The 11,775-nt window shown below is 39.0% G+C and overlaps 2 protein-coding genes across 2 annotated transcripts; both read right to left on the bottom strand.

The window, feature by feature from the left end:
* Nucleotides 1-1,310: 1,310 nt before the first annotated feature.
* Nucleotides 1,311-6,517, bottom strand: LOC126605968 (uncharacterized). Its single transcript, XM_050273427.1, has 13 exons — nt 6,224-6,517; nt 4,863-5,037; nt 4,516-4,599; nt 4,128-4,369; nt 3,748-3,991; nt 3,489-3,568; nt 3,300-3,384; nt 2,892-3,017; nt 2,682-2,795; nt 2,515-2,562; nt 2,085-2,169; nt 1,895-1,945; nt 1,311-1,808 (listed from the first exon to the last, which is right to left on the bottom strand). The coding sequence occupies exons 1-13, from the start codon at nt 6,403-6,405 to the stop codon at nt 1,717-1,719; spliced, it is 1,608 nt and encodes a 535-aa protein (XP_050129384.1). The 5' UTR covers nt 6,406-6,517; the 3' UTR covers nt 1,311-1,716.
* Nucleotides 6,518-9,163: 2,646 nt separating this feature from the next.
* Nucleotides 9,164-10,978, bottom strand: LOC126605969 (protein ALP1-like). Its single transcript, XM_050273428.1, has one exon. It carries the CDS (start codon nt 10,848-10,850, stop codon nt 9,321-9,323), a length of 1,530 nt encoding a protein of 509 aa, XP_050129385.1. The 5' UTR covers nt 10,851-10,978; the 3' UTR covers nt 9,164-9,320.
* Nucleotides 10,979-11,775: the final 797 nt, after the last annotated feature.

Below are 11,775 nucleotides of genomic sequence, written 5' to 3'. Positions count from 1 at the left end.
GCTACAGAGAGTTTTCAATGAATGTATGTAAACATATATGTAATAATATATGCATGTATGATTGTTTGTAGGTTTATATATATACATATAGGCACATGGGATGAATTTACAATTTAGGAAGCGACAATTATTGAGCAATTTGAAGAAACAAAATATTAATTTATGAAAAGATATAATTAAAATCAAGTTTTTACAGTTAAAAAAAGTGATGTAATTATGGTTTTCGATCATGATGTTGATTGAGTGATGGTTAACTAAAAACGTTACAGTATATATTTCGCTCGACTTAATAGCACATCACATAGTGTCAGAGAGTACCAAAATATAACACGTATAACCAATGTTACACAATATGTACGGGTTTTTCCGTACGATTTAGGATTGAGATGTTTGTGCATTTATTATAATTTAAGTTGATTTGTTGTTGTTACACAAAAGGTAAAGAAATTTCACATCCTAATCTTTATAGTAATATCATTAAAATGTTTACCTAGTTTTGGACAAGTTTTCTTATTTGGTTTCATTGGTACATCCCCCTTCAAATGGTAAAATATGCAGTTTCACCATCACTGCTATTTTATCGCTTTAAAATTATCCTTACACCGCCCAAAGTAGTTCAACATGAAAAATGACCGGGACATCTAATTACAACAAAACAGACAAAAACGTTTCAAATCGTTGCAAAACAATGTCAGAGTAGTTTAGCATAGGAAATGTTCTTTTTTCATTCATTCGTACAAGAAGTAAAGGGGCAGTTCAGATTCATTTGGACTTTAAATTGTCCTAAACTAAATAAAGCACGAGTCCCTTTAACTCGCGATAGGCTGTGCCATCCGACCATTACAACGTGACAAGAAACAACGTTTGATGTTTGCTTCGAATGTCACTCTTCCTATCTAACCGTGTCATGCAATGGAGGACTTGCATGAAACAAGGACGCTTGGATCGCTATGTGTCAAACTAATCATATGAATTCAAATGAAAACGTTAAAATATGTGGCAACATGCAAAAAATTTGGAACTCAGCCACCTTGTCAGTTCCCGCCACTCTTTGCATTAGTCTGGTGGTTTGTTTTGTTCCAAAAGAAAAGCATTTTGGCGGCGATTGTTGTATTGAATCTTGGTTATCTACGATTTGGTAAAAAAAGAAAGTTATATATTGAGGACAGGGGAAAAGTTTTTCTCTTGTACCGTCGAGGTTTCCTAGAAAGGAAAAAAAAAGGGCATAAAGAAGCCAAACTGCACTCAGCTGCAATCAATTTTATATGAAATAAGAGATATAAGTATTGGGAAGATATGGGACTATAAGATTTCAACATCAATAACATCCTCAAATTTAGGACTCAAAACCTCAGTTTTTTCATGTTTCGGCAACCGTAATTTTCTATAGACAATCAAGAGAAGAAAGATCGAAAACTGCCACAAGCGAAGGCACATTTTGAATGCCAACCTGGGTAGCCAAGACCTTGACAAAACTCTCACACCTACTGGGATACAAAAGGCTCTCAAGATCTACTAGTACTACTCCTACAAAACCAACCCATCCAACGGGTCATCTTGAAGCGTCTTCAACATTACTACTGTACACTGTTCTGCAAGATGTAGCTGTCAACTGTGTTGATCATGTGGGTGAAAACCTAACCGGAAAAAACAAGCAGGTGTGCCCAGCATGTTCCTAGAAGGGCTCTATCCGCCTGTCATACTAGATGCTACGAGTCACTCTGACATGACATCCTCTGATGCAGCAAGTACCTGAGCTTCCATGTCGTACGAGGAATACTTAGTGGAGTAGTCCAGTACAGAATCACCTGGACAGGTACACAGTAAATTATTACGGGCACATTACAAACAAAATTTACAGTCAATGAGACCAGTTCGGGTCAGGATTTATTACTTTGAGAAGAGTCAACAGATGTCCGGTTCAGCGATGTACTTCTCTTTAGATCTGTAACAGTAATGAGCATAATCCAGGAAATTTAGCAGATGAAGTTGGTCATTAAATTAAAACTTGGTAGCATATTGCGCATAGAAAGACAAAGGCAAAAAGAGATGTGAAGAAAATTGTACTGCGGTACAATGCATACCAGATGAATGATGCAACCCTTTGACAGCCTCAAAATTCTTGTATGTGTAGCCAACAAAACTGAGATCTTTAGGAGTCAACAACGTCTGCAAAGAAAGATACAGAACAAGCACAAAGTGTCACGGAAACTACTTTACATAAATCAAAACTAATATAACACAAATTTTCTTTCCGTGTTTTCCCTTCTCCAAGAGTAAAAATGTTCCTTCATACAAGATCATGAAAATAAGCACACTGGGCCTCCAAAAAAAGATTAGTTGATATTTTAGATAAGTTCAAACCCCCAAAAATATAAAGAAAATTTGTTTTATTAATCTAGTATGTCAAAATGTACCCTTTTACACGTTTACATTACAAAAGCCATCACCAGATTATGAATTGACATTGCACCACTTTAAGTCTCCGTTCTCTTTTGGCTATGAGAAACATACCTTTCTCATTGGTCCAGATCCAGTTCTTCCAGGTGCTGGTGGATCCACCTGCAGCACAGTTGAATTTTAGACACAAAGGCACAATCCAGTACCTCACTACTAGCGACTAGTATAGGTTGGATGTTTTCGTGAGCAGTAAGCCAACAGGAGTATATTTGACACCTTACCTCATCATACTTCATAAAGTTTTGAGTATCAAGTTCATCATTGACCTCTGGTTTAAATGCTGCCTCCGTCTCGTAAAGTCTGTCCCATGCAATATCTCTAAACCAAGGATGAGCCTGATCCATTTAAAATACGAGGACTTATTTCATTAAGAATGGCGTAACAATGTGAGGGTAAAACCATAAAAGTCATCGGAAATAGAGGGGAAATACCTTAATTTGGTCTGCTCTACAAAGTCTATTTTCAACATCGCAAAGGAACCTACCGATCAGATCCTTTGCTTCAGGTGTCAACCTTGCCTCGACAGGAAATTTCAAGTGATTTTTCCAATGTACAATCTGCATACATTCTTCCATATGTCAGGTTATGCACGAGATATGAATATATCAATAAAACTTCAGTAAGAAATGTAGAACTCCGCAAATGTTACTGCTTCAGAAACAATTTGTAAATTCAACTTTCTTGAGAAAAACATGTGAGACAAACGCAACCTGGCGAGTTATGTTGAAATTAATCTTACTGCAGTCTAATTATTGTGAAAACCATGCAACAATGAAAACTATGAGATAGTATACACTTGAATCAGAAAATATAAGCAAAATATATGCTGACTACGTAACCTTTCTGCATGTTGTGACTGGATCATCAGAGTAAAATGGAGGATAACCAACCAGCATCTCATACATTATTGCACCAAGTGACCACCTACAAGCAGGAATTGGGTGAGAAATAGAATTCACAAACGAACTTGCTCACACATATTTTAGCTACTATAACAATCCAATAATGCTCCAACATCGTGGACTCACCAGTCACACTCCATGCCGTATCCTTTCTTCAACAATACCTCTGGAGCGATGTAATCTGGAGTTCCAACTGTAGAAAATGCCTACCATTGAAACAAAGGAAATGGCATTAAACATTGCATCTTAAATCTACAAAGTGTTAATTATATACAAATAGCAAATGTTTGTTGCTTGCACTTTATCCAGTCAAGAATCTAAGAGTAAGACTGTAAGAGAGGTGAAATTCCACATTAGAATATAAAGGAAACGATCATTTGACTACCAATTTTCTCCTGTTTATCTGCCAATGCTGAAGTTGCTCAAGCGGGCTTTTCCAGCGCCTCCCATTTTTGGTTTCTGGGAAGGATTCATCAATATCCATTGTCTCATGCAGGTTCTCATCATCAAGCACTTCATTTTCATTTATGGAAGATAAATTTGAGCAATCAAGAGGCTTGCAAAGACCAAAATCAGAAAGCTTCATGTGACCATTTTTGTCTAACAGAAGATTGTCTGGTTTTATGTCTCTGAAAAAAAAACATAGACGTAGCAAATGCAAGAGTTACATTATGTTATCTTGATGTACCATTTATTAATATAACACACTTTAACAGAATGCAGCTTCCAATGTTGGCAAGCCTGTGACCAAAAGGATAAACCAACCTGTGAATGTAGTTATGTTTGTGAATAGATTCTATGGCCAGAACACATTGCGCAATGTAAAATCTAGCAATAGTTTCAGTCAAAGACTCTTCTCTGATAAGCAAAGTCATCATGTCACCACCAGGTAGATATTCCATGACTAGATACAAGTATTCAGCATCTTGAAAGGAATAGTAAAGTTTCACAATGCAATGACTGGCAACCTCTGCAAGCAAATTCCTTTCAGCTCTAACATGTTCAACCTACATTGTGGATAGACAACCAGTGAGTACAAGATTTACACTAGAAGTAATGGATGAAAATTTGAGAACCTTAAATCGAAGTTCCTCTTTCCCTTAAGGTAAAAGAGGTTAAAATTAAATCAATTCTTGATGTGCAATATAATTACCTGCCCCCTACTGAGCATTTCTGACTTCTTCAACTTTTTCATGGCGTAAATATTGCCAGATTTCTTCTCCCGGCACAGTCTAACCTGCAAAATATTAATAGAAATATTGTATCAAGAAATTATCAAACATAAACCAAAGAAAAAAACTACAACAAAGAAAATGAAACAAATAACCATCATATTTGTTTTAGAAGTAATCAGCATACTGTAACAGTAAACAACTCGAGGTCAAGGGTAACAGAAACAAGCTTATACTCACTTTCTCTGTATATTAATAAGTTGACAAGGAAAATAAAAATCTTTTAAACCTAGCACCTATGCAAGTTATAAGAGATGCATATATCTACCTCTCCGAAGGCCCCTCTCCCAATTATGGCCAAAAGGTCAAAATCATCTACACAAATCTTGTGCCTTTTAAGGCGAATGTATTGAGTCTCTGTGCGCTCCAAATCCTTCAACAAATTGATCTGTTCCTCCTCTGGTACATGTTCAGATGCCAACTTCTTTTCCAGCACCGAGCGCCTGGAAACAATGAACACATTTGAGGGCACATATCAAGATCAATGACAGAACCTTTATCCTCTAACCATTGCCAATTTCACTTTAATTACCAGTGGTGGAGGCACATCACAACTAGTGGACTCTAAAAACATATAAAAAAACAAGAACATATTCAGCACTAGCGATATAAAGTTTATGTGGCATGAATGCAACAGTGTTTGAAGTAAAACTGCCATAATGGACACTGGAAACAGAACAGACCAGGCATTAAAGATAACATTGATGAAAAACACTGCAGAAATAACCATATTAACAGGCGATTCTATTGCCTAAGAACTCAACATTTTAGCTTTTTCAGCAGTCTCTTCCAGTGACTCTACCATGCGCAAGTTGAAATATTAACACAAATTATACCTGATGGAATGGCATGAAAAAAACACAAACGAGAAACAATCCAAACAATCCATAAAGAACCAATGACAACCACCACCCATTTTATGTTATGAAACATGTCTCTCGCTTATTGCTAAACCAAAGGGGCTCAATCACACAGTCAACCGCCAAATAATGCACAATAAATATCTTTCTCAATTTGTTCACAGTTGCACCCAGTTTAGTTCTTCTAAGGTGATTAAAGTCATAACAAACCAATAACAAAATACTTTTCCAACTAAGGATTTGCGGATAATATAATTACGAAGCCTCAAAACTATAATTATTCATCACTATGCAGTTCTTTAATAATTTGCAAATGTCATTCTGCAAAATCAGCACCCAAAATCTTATCATGTTTGATATTCCTTATAAGGTTGCTATCATCATTAGCTCCCCTGGTAGAAAAAATCTAAACACAATTCGACTCGGTGATAAGCATAACTTAACAATATTTACTTCCACTTCATGAAAGCATATGCATTCCAAAAGCACAATGATTTGGGAATTTCCAATGAACCCCATTTCCCAAAAAACCAATCAAATTCCAACTCTTTCCAGGAATGCAATTCCAGGGCAGTCAAAGAAACACCGTCATTTCTCAGGAAAATCAAGGCTTTCCATTCCAAACAAAAGAAAAAAATCAAATACCCAGAATAAAAAACAATTCTGATCGCAAAAACACCAGCTGAAATTGCAAAAACAAGAACTGGGCAAGACAGAAAGATCCTTAAAAACATTAAATTCAACAAAAGGAAATGTCTTTTTTCCCTACCTCTGTTTACGGTCCTGGATGTGCTTCATCTGAGCCTTGTAGTGGCTCTCTATGAACTGCTTTGCCGCAGCCACCCTCTCCAGGGTCAGGCTGGACCCCACCTGCCCGTTCTCCTCCTCCTCCGCCGCCTCCACCGCCATGGGCCCCGCCTCGTCCCTCTCCATCTGCTTATGGTTCTCCATCCTCTCCCTCTCTACCTCTCTCTATGGCTTGAGAAATTTGGATGATTGTGACGAGTGACAACGAAGCGAAAACCCCGGGACGAATGAGAATACGAGACCCCTCCAAAAACAGCTTCTACAACCAATTTTTATATTTCTCTCCACCAACGTCTAATTTGTCTGTCTGACACGTGTCCATGTCCAGTTGGCTGTTCCTGGGTTCCTACAGTTGGACTCTCTTTGGTGGCATTTCTCAGGTGGTACAGCATGTTACAACTAAATATATTCTCTTTATATTAAACAAAAGGAATTAACCAAATTTTATTCCTTAATTGACAAATAATCATATTTTGGAAAGAAAAAAAAAATTATAATTAGTCATATACTTAGAAAGTGATTTGTAAATTCATGTTCTTAATGCTGCAATGGCAGCACAAGATTTCCATATGTGAAAGTCTCGAAAAGAAAAATTCACATGTGAAAAGATGCACTGAGAAATTTCTAAAAATGGAAATCAAATGTTTCACAGTTGTTGGTAGGCAGGTTTCGAAGTGAAAGACTAAATCTGCACAGTTTTTAGCTGTCGTAGTCTTATCTGCTGCCTCACTAATGAAAGAAATCCAATCTGTCAACATGGTTGGAGATTGCCAGAGTAGAATTTGAAACCAAACATTTTGCAGGTGCAATGAACTTTCTTGATGAGAGTCATTTAATAAAAGGAAAACATGAAGGTTCATGAATTAGGGGAGGTAATGGAAATGCTCCCAAAATGTTATAACTTGCATGTCAAGGATGTATATGCATGTCCGTTCATATGTATTTGTCTTTACAGGTGGAATGTATACTTTTGTGTCGATCTGTATCATTATGGAGGAATGTATACATATTTTTGTCTATCTGTATCATCACGGGGGAAATGTATATACCTTTATGTCTATCTGTATTGTCACATAATGAATGTATACACCTTTGTGTCTATCTGTATCGTCACGGGAGAAATGTATGCACATTTGTATTTATATGTTTGTCATGAAAGGAATGTATTGCACTTTTTTCTCTGTCTGCGTCCTCACGAGAGGCATGTATGCACTTTTGTGTCTATTTGTAACATCACGAAAGAAATGTATACACATTTGTCTCTATTTGTATTATCATGAGAGGGATGTATACACCTTTGTGTCTATCTATATCACCACGGAAGGAATGTGTACACATCTGTCTCTATCTATATCATCACGGAAGAAATGTACACACCATCTCTATCTGTTTCATCACAAAAGGAATGTATACACCTTTGTCTCTATGTGTCATCTCACTCATCAACTTGATTACGTAAGTGAGGAGAAAGATCGACACAAAAGTGTATACACCTGAGACACCAAATTAATTTCCGAATTAGAGAGAAAAATCTACTTGTGCCTTGATGTTACCATGTTTATAGTTAGTTTTATAGATTTTACTTTCTTAATGATAATCTTCTCTTCAGTAAATGATAATCAAGCAAAAACAGAGAAGCTCTGTTAGATTACTGCAAATGTATTGAAAGACTCAGATATTGTAAATCGACTTCAAAATGCAGACTAGCAAAAATCCAACTGGCCAAAAACATCTCACAACAAGGTTTCCACCACTCCCTAAACTACAAGCAGAAACTCTTACCGATCCACGGTTGATATCTTTGTCTTTCTCATCACGATATAAGTGAACAAACAACCGGTTACAAAGCCGATTCTACCCGAAACAAGACTAATGGAAATTAGAAAAATCTAGTGAAGGTGATTAATTAGTTGATAAAATAGACTTGTAGTCTCCCCCATCAACGCCAACTTGCCAAGAAAGAGTTGGTTAAAGTCAAAGAGCAGAGGAGACCAGGCAAGCAAATAGTTCAAAGGTGAGAGGAAAGTGGGGGCGGAGCAACACAAACCATAATTGTTGTTGTGACAAAGTAGGGGAAACCGCGTTGCAATCAGTTTGTTGGACAAAGAGTTGATAAAACCTATGACTGCAAAAGAGATTGTAAGGTTGAAAATTAGGAATTTATGATGCACCATCACAAATTCTGTGGAACTTGGTATTTTGGGGCCTGCCTAGTTTAATAGCCTGATATGGCCAAGATGTAAAAGTTACATGATTGACTACGGGAAGAATCTTACTTATCTTCCATTGGATTTTTTTTCTGTGTCTATCTCTCGAAACATGAACAGCTGAGCACAATACGAGAAGGATGCAATGTTGTACACAATTGGTAACATAAGTGATCAAGCACGTGACATGAAAGATGTGAGGTTGTATACAACCGGTGATACAAGAAATTGTCTCTTGACAACCTAATTTGAAAATTTTGAGTAGGATTATAGTTATTCAAACTTTGGAGTAAAAGAGATATGTGCACAATTATATACAATTTGTGATATGACATATTTCCTCTTCAATAACATAATCAAGAATCGCATCTAGTTATATTGCTCAAACGTGCATCTTAAAGAGATAGGTACAAAGTTATATACAACTAGTGATACATCAACTTTTCTGTCGACATCATAATTAAAAATGTCAGTTGGTGTCTGGTGACACGACAATTATCTCTTCGGCAATGAATCATAAATGAAAATCTTGACTAGCTTTATAGTCGCTCAAATTTCATAATCAGAGGGAAAGAAGCACAATCACAATGATAAACATTTGGTGATACGACAGATTTCACCTTCAACAACGTAATAAAAGGTCTCAGCTAGTCTTATGGTCGCTCAAACTTCAAAATCAGATTTAGAATTTCAGATAGCAAAAAAGAAGGAAATATATTTAGAATGGTTAAATAGACAGAAGGTGGGTAAATGCTTATATACACAAAGCTAAACAAAGCCAAACTATATATATCCCTATATCATCTTTTCCTCTATAATATGACTAGAACAAAAGCTGAACTCAAAACCCCCCTATAGAAAACCAGAACCGGTGCCTGCAGCAAGGCCATGGTGCAACAAATTATGAGCAATATGATCCCTCGCCTGCACCGATCCCGCCGACCTCAGACTATTTTCCGGCGTTGCCACATCGTCGAAGAGCTCGAACTCGAACTCGGGATCGAGCTCATCATTCCTCATTGCACAAATATTGTGCAAAACACAGCAAGCCCCAAGCACAACAGGCAAGTCCTGCAGCTTGATCTCAGTCCTCTTCTGCAAGCAAGACCACCTCCCTTTGAGGTTTGCAAATGCATCTTTAGCCACCCTTTCCACTTCTCCGATTTTCTCATTGAATGCGTGCTGGGTCCACGTCAAGTTCTGGTGGGTGTAAGGAACCAGCACCCAATCCATCAGTGGAAACCCAGCATTTCCCACAACCCACACATCCTTCAAGAGTCCTCTGTTTGCTCTCTGGAACAATGCAGACTTCTCCAGGACCTGATCGTCCGGCATCGAACCCGGCCAGCCGATGCAAACGTCGGTGAAAACGCCTCTCGGATCGACAACCCCTTGAACCGTGACCGAATACGAAGTTTTCTGGTTGCGTTCCGTGTGCCGCTTGTTGAAATACGCAGCCACATTCACCTTTGGAGCAATAATTGATATGTGGGTGGTGTACATAGACCCAGCAACATTTGGAATTCCGGAAGTGGCCTCGAACTCCTCCTTGATCTCCTGCATCCTGCCCTCGTCCGGCCACTGGAGAAATTTGTGCATCAAGACAGTCTTGATGGCAACGCAAACTTCCAGAACCAGCTTGTGGCAGGTGGAGATTCCCAGCCCGAAACGTCTCGAAACCTCCCGGAGCGGCTCCCCGGTGGCAAGCCGATATATGCACACCGCCACGCGTTGGCGCACCGGAATTGCCTCGCGCAGCATTGTGTTCTTCTTAAAAACCGCCGACTCCAGCTCCGCGCAGATCATGTCGAACGTCCCCTTGCTCATCCGAAAAGCTTTTCGAAACTCCTCCTCCGAAACGTCTGGGCGGCCCAAATTCTCCCACCACACCTTGGGCCTGTCCTTCACCCAAAGCCTCCGGTGCGGACCCGGGATCATAGCACTCGAACTCGGGTCCGGACCGGCCGCGGAGGCCTCAGCTGCAGCAGCGGAAGAGGACTGTCGACTCCGTTTCGCCCTAGACAGGTCCGATTCGTCGGATTGAGAATGGTGCTGCTGAAGATCAGAGTAGTACTCCTCCATAGCTCGAGTCTTCTGCCTGTGATTATCTTCAAGCATCGATCTTTCCTGCTGGGCTTCGACCAAGTAGCTCTCCTGTTCCAGCTTCTCCTCCTCGTCCAGCAGAATCAGCGAGGCAAGTATGTCGCTCATTGCCCCCGGAGCAGCTCCAGCGCCGCCACCATGGTTGTTTCCATCGTCCTTTCTCCGCTTCTTCAGGGTGTGATTCCCGCCAATTATGTCGAATTCGTCCATGTCAGACAACAGGGTATAGAAATGGGAGTCATCTTCTTGACTAAGTAATGGGAACGGAGTAATTTCCATGAAAGGTCTGAACTTTGGTGGTGGGATGAAAGGTGTTTGATGAAATGCCTGTGTGAACTTGAATTTCGAGCTTGGAGGTGAACTGGTAGATATGGAGATGTTGGCTGGAGGAGTTGAACTGGAGGGGAGGCATATTTATATCTGTGCGAGGCGTGTATGCAGGTGTGAACGCGGAGTGGGGGACCTTTTGACTGAGACTTGACCTTTTTGGACGAGTGCTTTTACGCGGTTGGGATTTTGGGGGGACGGTGGTTTTTTGTATTGACGTTGGGAATTTGGAAGTGGGGAGGGAAGGAAATGGGGAAGTTTCGTTTTGGGGGAAGGAAGAAGGAAAGAGGGAAAAAGAGGGAGAATAAGTGAAATAGTGACTTTGCTTGTACCCAATTGCTAAATGACTTTTGTTGCCAAAAAGCTCCCCCAAAGATTCACTATTTTGTGTTTTGGATATGCTTCAGAGTTTTCCTTCTCAATGAAATCTGTGAAAAGCTAGTTCGTAAACTTAAATGGCTGTAGTCGTTTACAAGCTAACGATGAGGCATCGAGTGAATTTGAATGTTTCGCGCCAAAGAAGGTTTTTGAATTAAATTGTTCAGGTTTTGTCGTACGTATATTTATAGAATTCGTAACGGTAAAATTAGTAGGGTTATTGAGTGAACTTTGAATACACATGTGATCATCCGCAAGCAATGAATATGAAAATAGTTTAATTGTTTTGCGCCAAAGAAGGTTTGAAGTAAACTGTTTTGGATCTTTTGTTTTACGGTATTAATATTTTATGGAATTTGTAACGGTAAAAGCAAAAATGTTATAAACTAATCATTTGCAAGCCATTAGGGATTGTGAGAAAATTTGAATCTTTTGCGCGAAGGAAGGCTTCCAACTAAACTATTCAGTAAACGCTCACTACATGTAATCATTTGCAAGC

The sequence above is a fragment of the Malus sylvestris genome, chromosome 15, assembly GCF_916048215.2.
Source record: "Malus sylvestris chromosome 15, drMalSylv7.2, whole genome shotgun sequence".
Lineage (NCBI taxonomy): Eukaryota > Viridiplantae > Streptophyta > Magnoliopsida > Rosales > Rosaceae > Malus > Malus sylvestris.
The sequence above is the reverse complement of the archived record's forward strand: the minus strand, read 5'-3'. Positions and strand labels throughout refer to the sequence as shown.

Coding starts and splice junctions, on each gene's coding strand:
- LOC126605969 (XM_050273428.1), bottom strand. CDS start 10,850: ATGGAAATTACTCCGTTCCCATTACTTAGTCAAGAAGATGACTCCCAT.
- LOC126605968 (XM_050273427.1), bottom strand. CDS start 6,405: ATGGAGAACCATAAGCAGATGGAGAGGGACGAGGCGGGGCCCATGGCG. Junction 5,038..6,223: donor ATCCAGGACCGTAAACAGAG/GTAGGGAAAAAA, acceptor CATTGTTTCCAG/GCGCTCGGTGCTGGAAAAGA. Junction 2,563..2,681: donor ACTTTATGAAGTATGATGAG/GTAAGGTGTCAA, acceptor ACTGTGCTGCAG/GTGGATCCACCAGCACCTGG.